General features: G+C 49.8%; 1 protein-coding gene across 1 annotated transcript in view; it reads left to right on the forward strand.

Annotated features, from left to right (window-relative positions):
* Nucleotides 1–16,331, forward strand: part of CABLES1 (Cdk5 and Abl enzyme substrate 1) — a 116,943-nt gene extending 100,612 nt beyond the window's left edge. Inside the window, exons 8-10 of the mRNA XM_010828918.1 lie at nt 10,976–11,082; nt 13,056–13,263; nt 15,224–16,331. Coding sequence (XP_010827220.1) covers nt 10,976–11,082; nt 13,056–13,263; nt 15,224–15,364 — 456 coding nt within the window. The 3' untranslated portion in view covers nt 15,365–16,331. The remainder of the gene's footprint in view (nt 1–10,975; nt 11,083–13,055; nt 13,264–15,223) is intronic.
* Nucleotides 16,332–16,575: the final 244 nt, after the last annotated feature.

Here is a 16,575-nt window from a genome sequence, read left to right on the forward strand (position 1 = left end):
CTGTCCATCTGGCCAGCATCTGGCAAGTAGCTGACGTCAGAAAAGCACCAGGCAGAACGCAAGCCCGCACTGATACTTTCAACATAGATCCTCTTGTATTAATAATTTGGCAAATAGCTCAGAGATCATTCTAAAATGCTACACTGAGCCAGGATGAATTGCCAAAGGCATCTTGTTTAAAATTGCCCCGGCTACTCTCTCCCATCCTTACTCTCCAACTCTTAACACAAAAGGCAAAACCAGGGCCATGTATGATTATTTTTTTCCTATGACCTATTGGCTCAGACGGTAAAGAAATTGCATGCGAGAGACCCGGGTTCCATGAGTTGGGAAGATCCCTGGAGAAAGAAATGGCAACCCATTCCAGTATTCTGGCTTGGAGAATTCCATGGACTGTATAGTCCATGGGATCACAAACAGTAGGACACGAATGAGTGACTTTCACTCCTTTTAAAGGAGTCTGGGCTTCCCTGGTGGCTCAGATGGGAAAGAATCTGCCTGCAGTGCAGGATACCCAGGTTTAATTCCTGGGTCAGGAAGATCCCCTGGAGAAGGAAATAGCAGCCCACTCCAGTATTCTTGCCTGGAGATTCCCATGGACAAAGGAGCCTAGTGGGCTACAGTCCATGGGGTCCCAAAGAGTTGGTCACGACTGAGCGAATTTTACTTTTATAGGTCTGGTGTCTGGCCAGTGTGGTTCTGATTTTTTGTTTTTCCTTAAATGATTTAATTGTGAGGTTCTGGGCTGCAGTCTATGCTGGCACACCTGTGCACACAGATCATTTCCCCTCTCCTGGACGGTGTGGTAGACGGCCTGCCAGGTCAGCATATATTAATATGTCCTACCCTCATTTTATGATCCCACGTGGGTCATTTTTCAGTTCACCACATTGAGTCTGTAGCCTGTGCTTCCTGTCACTGTCCATTTTTTTAGGGAATGAAATTGAAGCTGCACTTGCCTGGCCAGCTTCATAAGACCTATATGTCTTTCTGATCTGGCCACAGATATTGATAACATCTTTAATAAAATATGGCACATCTACTTTGCAACCCTGATGTGCATGTGGAGGGTTATAAAGAACCTCAGCCTGGCTCAGCCTAGTCTCCTACTAGAGACTTCCTCTCTAGTAGACATGGATTCTAGGTCTGCTAGACCCAGAATTTTTGCATTGAACTTGCAGGAGAAGGAGTGGGGTGGGGGGCGGGGGGTGGGTTTGGGTTTGCTCGCTTTATTTTGTGTGTTGGGTAACAGGTATAGAATGTGTCCATTCGACCAGTACTGTGAGGCCCTACTGTGTCCCAGGCCAGGTGCTACCTTCTACAGCAGAGGAAAAACCAGCCACCGCCCCCATTGTCCTCGACCTTAGAGTGAGTGGAGAAGTCAGACAAGTCACTGTAGTGAGGAGGGCAAGGAGAGAATCATCCTAGAAAAGTGGTGGGAAGTGACTTACAGGACGGGTCAGGACTTGGAAGGAGGCTTCCAGGAAGGCTGCCCTGAGGAAGTGGATCAAAAGTGAACGCTGAGGTGAGAGAAGGCGCCGGCCTGCTGGGGCTCAGGAGGGAGGCCCCACACGCCACAGCCTGAGGTGTGCGAGAGGTTGACCTTGTGTCAAATGGGTATTTTGAGCAGTAACAGTTGCCACCCTTAGCACACACGTGCACACCCACAGGCACACACACGGGAAAGTCCATAAACTGATGATCCTGACAAGTTTAATCCATTAACTTAACCCCTTGCACAGAGAGCTGCACTTGTTAATAGGCGTCAAGCTGGATCCACTAAGGTGGATGGTGGTGCTAGAGGTAAAGAACCCGCCTGCCAATGCAGGAGACGTGAGAGATGCAAATTCGATCTCTGAGTCTGGAAGATCCCTGGAGGAGGAGATGGCAACCCACTCCAGTATTCTTGCCCGGAGAATCCCATGGAGAGAGGAGCCTGGCAGGCTACAGTCTATGGGGTTGCAAAGAGTCAGACGTGACTGAAGCGACTGAGCACACCCACACCGAGGTGGACAGGGTTACCTGATCCAGGCTGCTGAGGGCCCCCTTTGAGGGTGTGGGGCACCTGTCTGTAGGTGGGCAGGAAGAACTGACACAGGTGACCCCTCGTGATTGGCAGGGCGCCCCTGCAGGCAGACGGAAGTCCTGTGAGCCCAGCCCCTCTGATCCCCTCCCTGGCTCCCAGCTGTGGAGTTTGGGCAAGAGACTAGCAAGTCCCTCACAGGCTGACCGTCTGAGCAACACCACCCACCTCCCTAAATATCAGCCTCCAAGGCCGCTGAGGTCCTGCCACCCTAGGCCTGACCCTGCTAGGCACCCAGCGCAGTTTAAGTTTAGTCAGCCCAGCAGAGGCCCAGGTTTAGGAACCAGGGATTGTTCCGGGTTTTGGGGTGGTCCTGTACGTGTGGAATGAGGTGTTGATGTGGCCTCTACAAAATCAAGCTACCTTCACAGTGACGAGCTAGCCCTTTTACCCCATTAAATCATGCAGCAGTCATTGTTTTTCTCTTTTCATATTAAGATGTAATTTTAATCAAATGTATCCATTGAAAGTGTATAGTTCCATGAATTTTCCATCCTCCACTCTGACCACATCTGTCCATTTAGAAAGTTCCCTCGGGATTTCCCTGGTGGTTCAGTGGTTAAGACTCCGTGCTTCCAATGCAGGGGACATGGGTTCAACCCCCGGTCAGGGAACTAAGATCCAGCTATGCAGTGTGGCCAAAAAATGTTTTAAATTTTAATTAATTTTTTTAAAAAAGAAAGTTCTCCCCTTTCCATCCTGTTCTGCATCATGCCTGCTCCCAGCAAAGACAACTGCCATTCTGACTTCTGTCACCAAAGTTGGTTTTGCCTCTACTGGAACTTCATAGGAACGGAATCGTGTCCTGTCTATATGTGCTTTTTAAAAAAATCTGTCTTCATTCACACAACTTAATATCTGTAAGATTCACTCGTGTTGCATGAATCAGCAGTTTGTTTTTCTTAACTGCTGAGTGGGGTTCCACTGTATGGATACACCATCACTTATTTGTCCATTCTGCTTTTGGTGGACACTTGCATTATTTACATTTAGGGACATTATGAATCTTGCTGCTATGAACATTCCCATACAAGCCTTTCTGTGGACATAGATTTTCATTCCTCTTGGGTAAATACCTGGGGGGTGGGCTTTCTGAGTCATAGTGGAGGTGATGTCTACCAACCAGGGTGTAGTTGAAGGTTCACGTTTGTTCTCCATAGACGATAAAAGGGCCACTCATCACCACCAACGGGACATCCCCCAAAGTGGGAGGGTTCCAGAGTTGAGCATTCCCTGAGGCTGAGAAAGAAGGCTGTTATTTACAAAGTTTAAGAGGAACCCTTTGAAGCCAGCCTTGCATTCCTAGTTCCAGTTGTGTTTTTAAACTTTGATCCAAGCAAGTCACTCCCAATACTTGCCACTGTGAAAGGGCAAAGAAGTTTGAACCAAAAAAAAAAAAATTCCTGGGGCAGGATGGAAATCAGATTGCAGCTGTGCCTGGGTTTTGGCCTTAAAGTTTCTAGAAGATGATGCCAGAACATGAAAATCTGTTGAAGGAGAATGGATATGTGTACATGGTGGCTGAGTCCATTTGTCCTCACCTGAAACTATCACAATATTTGTATTTGGCTATACGCCAATATAAAATAAAAGTTTGTTTTTAAAAAAAGATAGCACGCAAGCCTGTCGAGTCTGCTGGCTGCAAGCAGGTTCCTGTAGGGCCTGAGCTTCGTGGTGGTTTCTCAATGAGGAGAGGGAGGGCCAGCGCCCTCCACCCCCGCTCCCCAAACCAGTGCTTCCTGCCCTGTGTGCCTCCTGGCCTGTAATTTACGTTTCCCTTGACAGTGGTTATTTATCATTAGAACCTGGCAGCCACGTTGGTAGTGGGCTTTTTTTTTTTTTTTTCCTCTTTATGGGTGTGGAGAGCAATTCAGAGGAGAAAGTGAGTGAAAGAGCTGATTGAGATAAAGCCAAAAAAATTAATGTTCTGTGAATGGATTTCTGGATCCTTTTCCTCTCTCAGGAAGGTAGCTCTCACGAACTGTTTTGACATCAGAAAGGATGCCAACTTGCAACCTTTATGATGTCTGTAGATATTTACATCTCAGGGGCTTCCCAGGTGGCACTAGTGGTAAACAATCTGCCTGCCAATGCAGGAGATGCAAGAGATGTGGGTTTGATTCATGAATTGGGAAGATCTCCTGGAGGAGGAAATGGCAACCCACTCCAGTATTTTTGCCTGGAGAATCCCATGGACAGAGGAGCCTGGCAGGCTACAGTCCATGGGGTCGCAGAGTTGGACACAACTGAGTGACTTAGCATATTTGCATTTCAAGAGGACATCCCTTGGCTTGACCTCTGTGGTAAAGTGCCTGTTCTTTGATTTACTTAATATTACATTCTAAAGACTCCCAGAAAAGCCCCTCCTCCCATCTCAGCATCTCCCCAGGTTTATGGGAATATATCTTAGAACTTAATTTTTCAGGACAGTGTGAGATGCTGAGCAGGAGGGAATAGAAAGCAATAAAAGGCAGATTAACCCAGCCTTCCATGAGATTGGATTCTGCTTTCCCTCCTTATTTCTTTTTCATTGAAAGCTCTCTGGGTGATGTGGGCACTTACTTACCTGTCTGCAGGTGGATTTATTGAGAAGCTAAAGCAGTTTTGAGTCCAAGGGCCCCTCCCTTGCAAGGCTCTTTCCAGGCCCCCAGGTTTCAGAGTGCCTGGAGCTTATTTAATTTGGGAGACCCTCTCTAAGGAAAGTGATTCAGCGTCACCAACATACCATTGCTAGGCCTCTCTGGAGATTGAAAGGGGCCCTGGAACTTCCCCGCCAGTCACCTGCATAGACACTGAGCAGTGGGGCTTTGAGGCCTGCTGGCTTTTGGTTAAGTGTTAAAATGCCTTATTGTGTCATGGTGGGTTTTGTTTTCCACTTTGGGTTTGGGTTTTTTCTTTTTTTTGTTTGCTTTTTTTGCTCTTGCTTTGCTCAGCTGCTCAATCATGTTCAACTCTTTGCGACCCCCATGGACCGTAGACCACCAGGCTCCTCTGTCCATGAGATTCTCCAGGCAAGAATTTTGGAGCGGATTATCATTTATCCTCCAGGAGATCTTCCCGACCCAGGAATCAAACTCCAGTCTCCTGTGTCTCCTGCATTGGCAGGCGGATTCATTACCACTGAGTCATCTGGGAAGCCCCAGAGCTTTATTAGTTATATAGTAATTCACGTATTGTACAACTCACTTCTTTAAAGTGTGCAATTCAGTGGTTTTTAGTATATTCACAAAATTGTGCAACCATGTGGCCGTTTGCCTCTGGCCTCTTTCACTTACATTTTCAAGGGTTATCTATGTGGCAGCATGCATCAGTATTGTGGTTTGGGTTTTTTTTAATCTGTTTTTTCTTGTAAAACTAATGTGAAACATTGTTTTAGGTTTCACCCAAGGTGTTGTAGCATCTGCTCCCTTTCTCTGTATTTGTGTCAGATTTTCGATTATCACACTATGAGTTTGACCATGACACTGCACACACGGGCATCAGCTCATGCTCTGACCACCGTCTTAAGAAGCGAGTATTTAGAAGTACATCCAAATGCAAGCTGGCTGGGTGTGACCTCGGGGGCCACATCTCCACAGTGTCAGTGCATGATTCCATCTTCATGAAATATACACCATAGGCAAGTCTATGGAGACAGAAAGTACATTAGTGGTTGCCTGAGGCTTACAGGGTGGAGGCAGGACTCTAGAAGTTTCTGTGGTACCACGTGAATGCCTGTCACATATCTGAGACTGTGGACATGCTTTGCACACCTGCCCAGCCCACGTGATGGTGTAATTCTGACAAAGGCAGCTTTCCCTGTGTGGCTTTCCTCGAAGCAATGCATTTCATTTCAGTGAGAGAGCCTGAAGAGCTGCTCCCCTTCAGGGGACAGGACAGAGGTTAGATCCAGAATCCTGTGTTTGAAATCGGTGGGTAGAAATAGCAACAAATGCAGCCCCAGGCCGTGTTGCCTGTGCCCTCATTCCTGAAGTTTCTTTGTGACTTGCTTTCCTCTCCCTTCGTGGCACAGTGGTAGAGAACCTGCCTCCCAATGTAGGAGATGTGGGTTCGATCCCTGGGTCAGGGAAGATCCGCTGAAGGGGGAAATGGTAACCCCCTCTAGTAGTTTTGCCTGGAGAATCCCATGGGCAAAGGAGCCTGATGGGCTACGGTCCACAGAGTCACAGAGAGTCAGACGGGACTGAGCACAGAGCACGCAGCACAGGGAAAAGGCGTAAACAGAGAGCAGCTGGAATGCCCAGCTGTGTGTGGTTTCAGAGATGTCATGCAGGGCTGGGGCTCCGCTTTCCTTAGCGAGCACGGCATGTCTGCTTTCCGATGCCCAGTTGGCCTTGGAGCCCTGTGGACAGCGGGTGAGTGCTGTGGAGGCCGTGGCTCTAGGTGTCAAAAGAGTTGCACCCATCACTGCCTGTATCCTCCGAGTCACAGGCCCTGGAAAGTGAGATTCAGGGTGAAGGGGTGGCTGCACAGCTCACCCGTGCCTCCTGGGTGACAGGCAGCCCTGCGGCTGGAACCTGGCTCCTTTGGAATGTTCCTGCCCCCGGGGGCTCCTCCGACCCAAAGGCGAGCACTAGCAGCTTCAACTGCAAGCTCACGTCTGTTCAGAGCTGCCCTGAGAATTCCCAGGGAGACGTGAGGCCCGGAAGTGGAGGCGGAAGGAAGGGGACCCTACCAGGCCCCGGGTGGAAGCACCTTTTCTGTTGTTTCTCTGGGAATCAGAGCAGCAACCTGTTAGCTCCAAGCCCCTCATTCCAGCACTGCTCCTGGGCCAAGTGCCCCCCTTGACACACTGCCTCGCTTTCCCCGCTGCTTGCCCCCTACCCTCACCCCGAGAGACCCTTACCTTGGGACATCGTGGCGGCTGCTGTGGGCCAGAACCGGGCCCACATTTAGCTCCTCATGGAGGCTCCCTCCCTTCTCTCAGGATGAGTCAAGCCTTTGTTTCTGAATAAAGCAAAGGTGTCTCAGCGTCTCCAGTAGATGTGGTAGATCCTTCCAACTGGATCACTAGGTTGTGGCCTTACCGCCCTTTCCTGTTATCTCAGAAGGGGTGCGGGCATCAGCCCCCAGGCTGGCCTCCCTAACTCTGCCATTGTACCCGGCAGGGCAGGCCCAGCAGGGCTCCTTTCTGAATTGCATACCCCTGGACCTTCTGCGTTTTGGATGGTCTCCTCCTCCCAGCTGACCTCCCTTCTTCTTTCTGCATCTGTGCACACACAGCGTCCCTGCAACCAAGCAGCTGTGAGAAAGCACACAGAAGCCATCTCTCACCCCTCCTCTGCAAATTGTGGGTGCCAAGGATGGCGCTGCCTGTCCCTCACATAGCCTGCCTGGCCCAGCTGTTGGCCATTGCTGGGGCCACAAGGACCCCTGCACTTGGCCAATTCCCTGGCCGGGAATTTGATGGCACTGAACACAGTGGCCACCTGCTCTGTCCCAGGCCAGGAGGGGCCCACAGCCCATTTACTAGCAGTTTGATTCCTAGGAATGCACGTGCAGTGGCAAAACCCAGACTTGGGTCTGGGTGCGAGTCTTTATAAACAATGCAATTAGAGGGAGAGGCGACTTGGAACAAAGCATGGGCCTCCTGGTTAATTCATTCTGTCTTGAGGCTTGGGCTTCGCAGGTGGCGCTAGTGGTCAAGAACTCGCCTACCAATGCAGGAAACAAGAGATAAGGGTTCGATCCCTGGATCGGATTGGGAAGATCTCCTGAAGAAGGCAATGGCAATCCAGTCCAGTATTCTTGCCTGGAAAATTCCATGGACAGAGGAGCCTGGCGGGCTACAATTCCATGGCGTCACAAAGTTGGACATGACTGAGCGTGCACACGCACACACATACCATACACACACGAGCCAGAACAAGTGAGTGGCTGGGGTCGCACTGCAACTCAGCCTTGAGTACTGCCCCCTCGGCTCACCCCCATCACTGGGAAGAGGACAGCTGTCTCTAGGAAGGAGGAGGGAATGTGGGGAGGTCAGCCTCTAGAGGCTGTCGTAGGCTCCCTCAAGACACACGGGACCATAGCTGCTATGTTCCCAGAAAGTGTTCCCTCAAGGGAACCAGGGCTGAGGACAGCGAGGCCTGTTGTCCTCTGAAATCTGACTGCAGGGTCTTCCTGGGCTCTGAGCAAGTCTTCCTGTACTTGGTGCCTGGGCCAGCCTGGAACTGTGGCCCACAGGCACGCTGTGTGGGCAAGGGCCTGGGAGCAGACTGTCACTTTGGGGGCCGCCCATGCAGCCACCACGATTTCGTGCCCCAAGCACCTGATCGCAAGCAGCCTGCACAGCTGGTGCCCGGCAACCATCAACGTAAAGCATGTGACAGAGAAGCCAGAGGAAGCCAGCAGGCACAGGGAGCTGAAACCGCCTGCACTGGTGCCCAGATGTCGAGTGGCTGGAAACCTCCCCCAGAAGGCATCAGAGAAGGCCACCTCTGCAACTTTGGGTGGCAGAGCCAGGATTCAGAATTCTGCCACCAAGAAAATGAATTTGAGGGCTTGATCATGTGCAGCCCTCACTGGGGGCCAAGGGTCTCATAGCATCAACTCACTGGCCTTCCCTCTACCCTCCTCTCAAGTGTCCAGTGTGGAAACAAATATACATATCCACTCATCCTGCCACCAGGAAAAATAAGCCCCTAGCTCTGTACCCCCAAGAGCTAGAATGAGGCTGTGTGTAAAAATAAAGGACCTCTCCTGTGAGGTCCAGACTTGGGATGGCCTGAGCCCTCCTGGCCCCACCTTCAAGGCTGTAAGCTGGGCTGGGTTGTTGCTGTTCACTGGGTTGTTTTAAAGCTAGAGCTGGTCAGGAAGTGGCGTGGGAGGTCCCCAGGGCTGCAGTGAAGAGATGACATTAGTGCCTTTAGGGGAAACAGCTCTGCTGTCATCCCATGTCCCTCCAGAGATGTCGTGTTACAATAGGGGTAAATGCCATCAACGAGGACAGTGTCTGCTGGTTCAGTTATGAAGTGCAGCATCCACTCAAGCTAGTTTAAGAAGAAAGGCATTTTTTACAGGGTACTAAATGGCCTGTCGTCACTGGGGAGGCTGATGAAACAGCCTGAATTGGGATTTCAGGAATGATCCCCAAACTGTACTGCAGAACCAGGTCACCAGGGGAATGTGCACCAGCCATCAGCTCCAGATATGACAGTCCTGCCACCTGCATGGTCAGGACGCTGCCACTGCTGCCAGCTCTGGATCCATGCTGCCCTGCTGTGGTCCACACCCACAGAATGGAAACTGGGACTCCAGGGCTTCTGCCACCACTCCTCTTGGCAGCAGAAAGAACAGAAGCCCAGCCTCTGCTTCCACTCTGCTTTCTAACACCAGTGCGTCACCCCAGAGGAACTGGAATTGTGTGTGGAATCCTAGCTGCGAAGGAATTGGGAAGGACAGCGCGGTGTCTGGAAGGGGATTGGCTATCTAAGCTATAGCGTATAGCGAAGGGGGATGACTAGGATTTAGGCAAGTCCACCTGGGGACATAGGGAAGATGATCCTGCAGAAGTAACATTGCAGGCGAGGCAAAGGAGGATCTGATTTGCATAAAAACCACCTGGGCAAGATCACAGTGCTGAGAGCAAGGCCCCGCCCTTAGACACTGACTCAGTGGAACAGGCGGAGAAGGCAATGGCACCCCACTTCAGTACTCTTGCCTGGAAAATCCCATGGATGGAGGAGTCTGGTAGGCTTTAGTCCATGGGGTCTCGAAGAGTCAGACACGACTGAGCAACTTCACTTTGACTTTTCACTTTCATGCATTGGAGAAGGAAATGGCAACCCACTCCAGTGTTCTTACCTGGAGAGTCCCAGGGACGGCAGAGCCTGGTGGGCTGCGGTCTATGGGGTTGCACAGAGTCGGACACGACTGAAGTGACTTAGCAGCAGTGGAACAGGAGCACAGCCCAGTTGGCTGCCATCTCCCTGTTGTCTTCTCGATAAAATTCTCCACTGTGCTTTAGATACATTGGGTTCTCTTTGTTTGGTCTTTGAGAGAAATCTGTGAAGCAGATTCTTATCTTCTGCAGCAAAGAGGAGGGTGAGGCTCAGGGAGGTTAAGCCACTTTTTGCAAGTTGCCTGACTCACTGGACATGGAGCCTCCAGCCTCTGCCCCCCAACCCTTTCCACCTTCAGCCGCCTGGAGCTGCTCCTGGCTGCTACTAACCACTACTCTTTCAGTCTGATTCAGAACAGGAAAGCAGTGCGCCCTTCCTCAGTGGGGACAAGCTTGGTCACCTCTCTGACCCTCTGTTTCCTCCTCCATAAGGTTAGGGTGGCTGGAAGGCACTTGAAAACTTTTTTCTTTCGGCAGTGGGAGGCTTCTTTCAAGAGAAGTGTTGTGCTGAGACTTCCCTGGCAGTTCAAGTGATTAAAACTCCATGCTTCCACTGCAGGGGGCCCAATTTCCATCCCTGATCAGGGAACTAGTATCCCATACACCAAAAAAAGGTGGAAAGAAGCATTGCATGTATCTACACGTAAGACAGATGGGTGAGATCCAGTCATCCCCCATCCCACCTCCAGCTCCTGGAATATCCTCACTGGGGACTCACCCGGCTTTGGCACCCAACGAAAGATGGAGTGTGTTTGCTTGAACCTGCTCACATCATCACAAACCTCGTGACTGTCTGCCAGGCACTGACTCTGGCGGCCAGGGTTTCTAAATGTCGCCGGGTCCTGCTGATGACTGGGCTTTTGTTTCCATCCACCTGCAGCGGTCCTGCCTCAACGGGCTCCTGCATCCGGTGGAGCCCTCGAGATGGCTCTGGCCTGGGTTCCCTGTTGCTGGTGGTGGGGGTGTTAGAAGTTGGCTGTGACTTGCACGTGATTATGACCCATGACCCGTATTTTAAGGAGTGACTCACATGGCCCGATCTGTTTCAGACCACAGTGATTGACTATGTGAAGCCCTCCGATCTCAAGAAGGACATGAACGAGACCTTCAAGGAGAAGTTCCCTCACATTAAGTTAACACTCAGCAAAATTCGGAGGTAGGTGGGGATGGAAAATCCCACGGACAGAGGAGCCTGGCCAGCTGCAGTCCAGAGGGTCGCAAAGAGTCGGACACAGCCAAGCGCACACGCACACTGGGGCTGGGCCCCCACCTGAACTTCCCCCCAGGCCCTTCCCCCAGCACATCCTCAGCTCACTCTTTGTATGCCGGCTCTTCTGTTGTTCTGGGGAAGTGAAACAGGTCATGTTCAGCTCTAATTAAAGAGGCTCGTCCGATGCTGGCTGACCAGCGCCCGCAAGTGTGAGAGCCGAGGGAGGCTGGACACAAGCTGACAAGGATCTGGGCGTGGGGGAGGAGGTTGCTCATGAAGGAATCATTTCATACTCTCTGTGGCTCACAGTTCAGTAAGATTTATGTTATGGAAAAGTCAGAATAGGAAACGTTCGGTCCCCTGCTTCCTTAAATGCAGGCAAAACAGAAAAGAGCTGGCATTATAGGGTTTGAGATAACTCTACCCACAGTCGTCCGTCCAGAGGTGACAGCCAAGCCCTATCTGTAAGCCATCAGCAAAACAGCCAAAGCAAAATCAGGCCCCAATTTCCCCTGCAGAGGATTGGATCGGCCTTGCGGTGACCCACATCTGCCGGTCTTGCTGGGCTGGAGAGAAGCTGACCTGTGTTGTGGTGACTGTGTGCCAAGATTTGAGAGTGTGTGTGTGTGTGTGTGTGGTAGGTAATGGAGGCTAAACTATACACAAATACCGTGCTGGAACATGTGCCAACCTACATGTGAGTACGTATCCCAATACTGATTTGATTCTGGCATGTTCCGAGTCAAGAAGTAAGAAAAATTAACTATTCATACTTGGTCGGCTGGCCAGGCAATTCTCATAGGAATGTTGGTTGCTGCACCCTTTTTTAAAAATTTTATTTATTTTTAATTTTGGCTACCTGATGAGAAGAGCTGACTCATTGGAAAAGACCCTGATGCTGGGAAAGAAGGGAGCAACAGAGGATGAGATGGTTAGATGGCATCACCAACTCAATGGACATGAGTTTGAGCAAGTTCCGGGAGATGGTGAAGGACAGGGAAGCCCGGCATGCTACAATCTATGGGGTCACAAAGAGCTGGACATGACCAAGCAACTGAACAAGAACAAATTAGAGGATAATTGCTTTACAATCTTATACATCAGTATGAATCAGTCATAGGTATACATATGTCCCCTCCCTCGGGGGCCTCCCTCCCCTGGTTGCCGCACTCTTAGTCGAAGGCCTCTTCTGCCATAGTTAGTGGCCATAAGTGATCTTCAGCAGAGCTGATACCAAGTACCTAATTTATCTCAGTGACTATCTCTCTGGAATGACCTTTGTTTCCTCCTGTCACTGTGAACGGCTCTATTCCATTTCCAGACCCTCAGCTGTCCACTTGAGTTCACCATGGTCCTGAACCGACATGGTCTGATACAGGCTAACCGACAGAGAAGGGTTCAAAGTCCCAGTGACTTAAGTCTGTTGTTGTTGTTCAGCCACTGAGTCCGGTCCGACTCCTTGCAACCCCATGGACTGCAGCACGCCAGGCTTCCCTGGTCCTTCACTATCTCGGAGTTTGCTCAAACTCATGTTAATTGAGTCAATGATGCCATCCAATCATCCCATTCTCTGTCACCCCCTTCTCCTCTTGCCATTAATCTTTTCCAGCATCAGGGTCTTTTCCAAGGAGTTGGCTCTTTGCATCAAGTGGCCAAAGTATTGGAGCTTCAGCTTCAGCATCAGTCCTTCCAATGAATATTCAGGGTTGATTTCCTTTAGGATTGACTGGTTTGATCTCTTAAGTGTGTTGCCCACATATAACATAAATCTTGCTTATAGAGATCGACTCCCATTCCACATCACCCTTTTGAGATTGAGAAAGAGAAGATGCTTTCAAGACAGGATAGTCTTTTTCTTTGCAGTCCTCTGAAACTCCATATTCTAACAAGACTCTTCCCTCTTTCCCCCTTTTCTGTAGCCTGAAACGAGAGATGCGGAAGCTCGCTCAGGAGGACTGTGGCCTCGAGGAGCCCACGGTGGCTATGGCCTTTGTCTACTTTGAGAAGCTCGCCCTCAAGGGAAAACTGAACAAACAGAACCGGAAGCTTTGTGCCAGTGCCTGCGTGCTCTTAGCGGCCAAAATCGGAAGCGACCTCAAAAAGCATGAAGTCAAGCATTTAATTGACGTAAGTGGCCTGAGTCCTGATTGGCTGGAGTGGGAGCACATGCTCCAGGCCAGCACTGGTCTCTCAGAAAGCCTGACTGGTGACCCTGCCTGGGAGAATTCTGATCTTTAGTACCAGCTGAGGGACCAGGACCATGAGATTGGCCCTTCTGCAGCAAATGTCAGACCCCACATCTTGGGCTGTCTTAGAACAGAGAGATGGGAGATCCCTAGTATTGGGTCTGGCCATAAAAATCCATATTCAGGCACTGAGAGGGGTGAGCTTATTCTAAAAGCCACAGAAGCCACTGTGATGGCCAGGGGTCTTGTGGGCATTGTGACCAACAGTGTCCATCAGTCACATTGGCTCAACACACCTTGGCCTCCTGTGACCTCGGCCACCTCCTTTTTGGGGAAGGGCATGGGCTTGATTAAGTGGTAATATCTTTCTTTTATTTAAAAAAAATTTTTTATCTGGGTATAGTTGATCTTCAATGTGTTAGTTTCAGGTGTACAGCGAAGTGAATCAGTTATTCACAGTCTGTGCGTTTGTGCACGCTAAGTCACTTTAGTCGTGTCTGACTCTGCAGCCCTGTGGACTGTAGCCCACCAGGCTCCTCTGTCCATGGGATTTTCCAGGCAAGAGTACTGGAGTGGGTTTCCTTTTTGTCCTCCGGGGATCTTCCCGACCCAGGGATCGAACCTGCATCATTTATGTCTTCTGCATTGGCAGGCAGGTTCTTTACCACTAGCACCACCTAAGAAGCCCCCACATATACATAGTATCCACTCTTTTTCCATATAGGCCATTACAGAAGTATTGAGTAGAGTTCCCTGTGCTATACAGCAGGTCCTTGTAATTTATCTGTGTTATATGAAGTAGTGTGTATATGTCAATCAAAATCTCCCACTGCCTTACTCCCTTCCTTTCTCCCCCGGTAATTATAGGTTTGTTTTCACTCTTTCTGTTTTGTACGTAATGTAAATTTTGTACAAATGAACCTTAGCATTTTTTTTAGATTCCACGTACAAGCAATATCATGTTACTTGTCTTTCTCTGGCCGACTTCACTCAGTAAGACAATCTCTAGGTCCACCCATTTTGCTGCAAATAGCATTATTTCCTTCTTTTTATGGCTGGGTAATATTCCATTGTATGTGTGTACCACGTCTTCTTTATCCATTCCTCTGCTGATGGACGCTTAGGTCGCTTCCATGTCTTAGCTATTGTAAATAGCACTGCAGTGAACACTGGTATGCATGTATCTTTTTGAATTATGATTTCCTCTGGGTATATGCCCGGGAATGGGGTTGCTGGGTCTAATGGTAGCTCTGTTTTTAGTTTTTTAAAGAACCTCCGTTCTGTTCACCATAGTGGTTGTACCAGTTTACATTCCCACCAACAATGTAGGAGTGTTCATTTTCTCCACACTCTCTCCAGCATTTATTGTTTGTAGACTTTTCGATGTCCTTGCTTTTAAAGTAGAATGTCATCAAAGCAAGGAAACACTGACCTTCTTGGACAGTTATATGCATGCCTGTTTTAAAATTCAGTGTATTCAGGGACTTCTCTGGTGGCCCAGTGGCTAAGACTCCATGCTCCCACAGCAAGGGGCCATGGTTTGATCCCTGGCCAGGGAACTAGATCCCACATGCTGCAACTACAACCTGGTGAAGCCAGATAAATAAATAAATAATTTGAAAAACCACTGACACCGTAAGATTATTGAGGGATTAAATGAAGTCATGGGATGTATGTCAGGCTCCCGGCAGCCTGTGAATCCTCAGGAGGTATGAGTCCTTCTGCCCTAGGACTGCGAGCAGGAAACACAGCTGACACCTCCCTTTCTTCCTCCACAGTCTTGCCCATAACGGGGTTCTCTGTAAATGCTGGCTGATGGATATAGAGACTACACATGGAGAAAACCTAGGATTTTTATTTCAAGGTTAAAAGCCTTTTGGTTTTCTTACATTTTTTTGCAGAAACTGGAAGAGAAGTTCCGGCTGAATCGACGAGAACTAATTGCCTTTGAGTTCCCAGTGCTGGTGGCCTTGGAGTTTGCCCTTCACCTCCCAGAGCACGAAGTTATGCCCCACTACAGACGCCTGGTCCAGAGCTCCTAGCACAGGCCTCCTGGGAGGGCCGGGGACCATTTCTTCTGAGCCCGGAGTGGTAGCGCCTTACTACTGGAAATGCAAAACTAGAGCTCAACATAGCAAACTTTTTTCCTCTCAACATTTGTTTCTGTACAGAAGCCGTACCAGGAACTTTTCAGGGAGTCTTTCATCTGGCCAGACGAGATGGGCAGTGAGCAGATTACTGCTCAACCAGGAAGGGGAGACCCGTCCAGAAGATGGCTGCCCCCTAGCACGAGTACAAGTCCCTTGCTGGCCCCTCTGGGACTTCCTCGCAGCCACACCCAGACCTTGCAGGCGTGGTCCAGGGCCTTCTCTCTGGACCCGTTCCAAGTCGGAGTGCGAAGTTCTAGAGCAGATCCGGGAAGAGAATTTGTGGAAGTAGGGGGAAAGCTTCTAGAAGATTCCCTCACTGTATCAAAAGAGCGTGCCAACCTATTTTTGTAGCCGCTGTTGGAAGTGCACTTTCCCTCGGAGGAGTGTATGGAGAAGTGTGAGAGTCTGTGTGTTTGAGAGATGCCAAATCAGCCTCCACCTGCAAAGCCAGCCCCACCCGCGGACCCCAGCCTGGAGGCATACTGACCTTCAACAGTTATTTCTAGATAAATCTCTGGATAACCATCACTCTCTCCAAACCACATGGATATCCTAATCACAGAGTTTCTGTTCCTGCTCCCATCACCACTAGCGGGACAGAGGTGACAAGCTGTCACCGTCAGATGGGCCGCGTGGAGAGGTGTGGCGCGGCACTCTGCACCTTTCCACTGTCACACCTCGTGTGTGCATTGAACCTTCGCACTTTTCTCCTGTGGACACGCTGGGGTTGGGCTCCGTGGGGTGTATTCCTGTGCTCTATGTTAGAGTGCATCGCAGGCACATTTCTTGTGCTATCTATCTATATCTATATATATATGTATATATATAAAGTGTTTTATAAAATCCAGAATAGGGGTAAGATGCATGATTGGTGTTTCGAGACTTTTTGACAGCTGAGACAAACTGCGTCTTGAGCTGAGGTTAAGTCAATCAAAGAGGCAGCAACTCTTAGCGTCACCATGTCCCCGGGGCTGTTAGTGCAGAGGTTTCATTGCAACTTGTACCGATTAACTGGGGCGACCTGTACCGATTAACTGGGGCGACCTGTACGGAGGCCCCTCAACATGTCATCACCTCGTAGCTGCCAGAGAGAGGTGCCTGCT

The sequence above is a fragment of the Bison bison genome, unplaced genomic scaffold, assembly GCF_000754665.1.
Source record: "Bison bison bison isolate TAMUID 2011002044 unplaced genomic scaffold, Bison_UMD1.0 scf7180017864498, whole genome shotgun sequence".
Taxonomy (NCBI): Eukaryota; Metazoa; Chordata; class Mammalia; order Artiodactyla; family Bovidae; genus Bison; species Bison bison.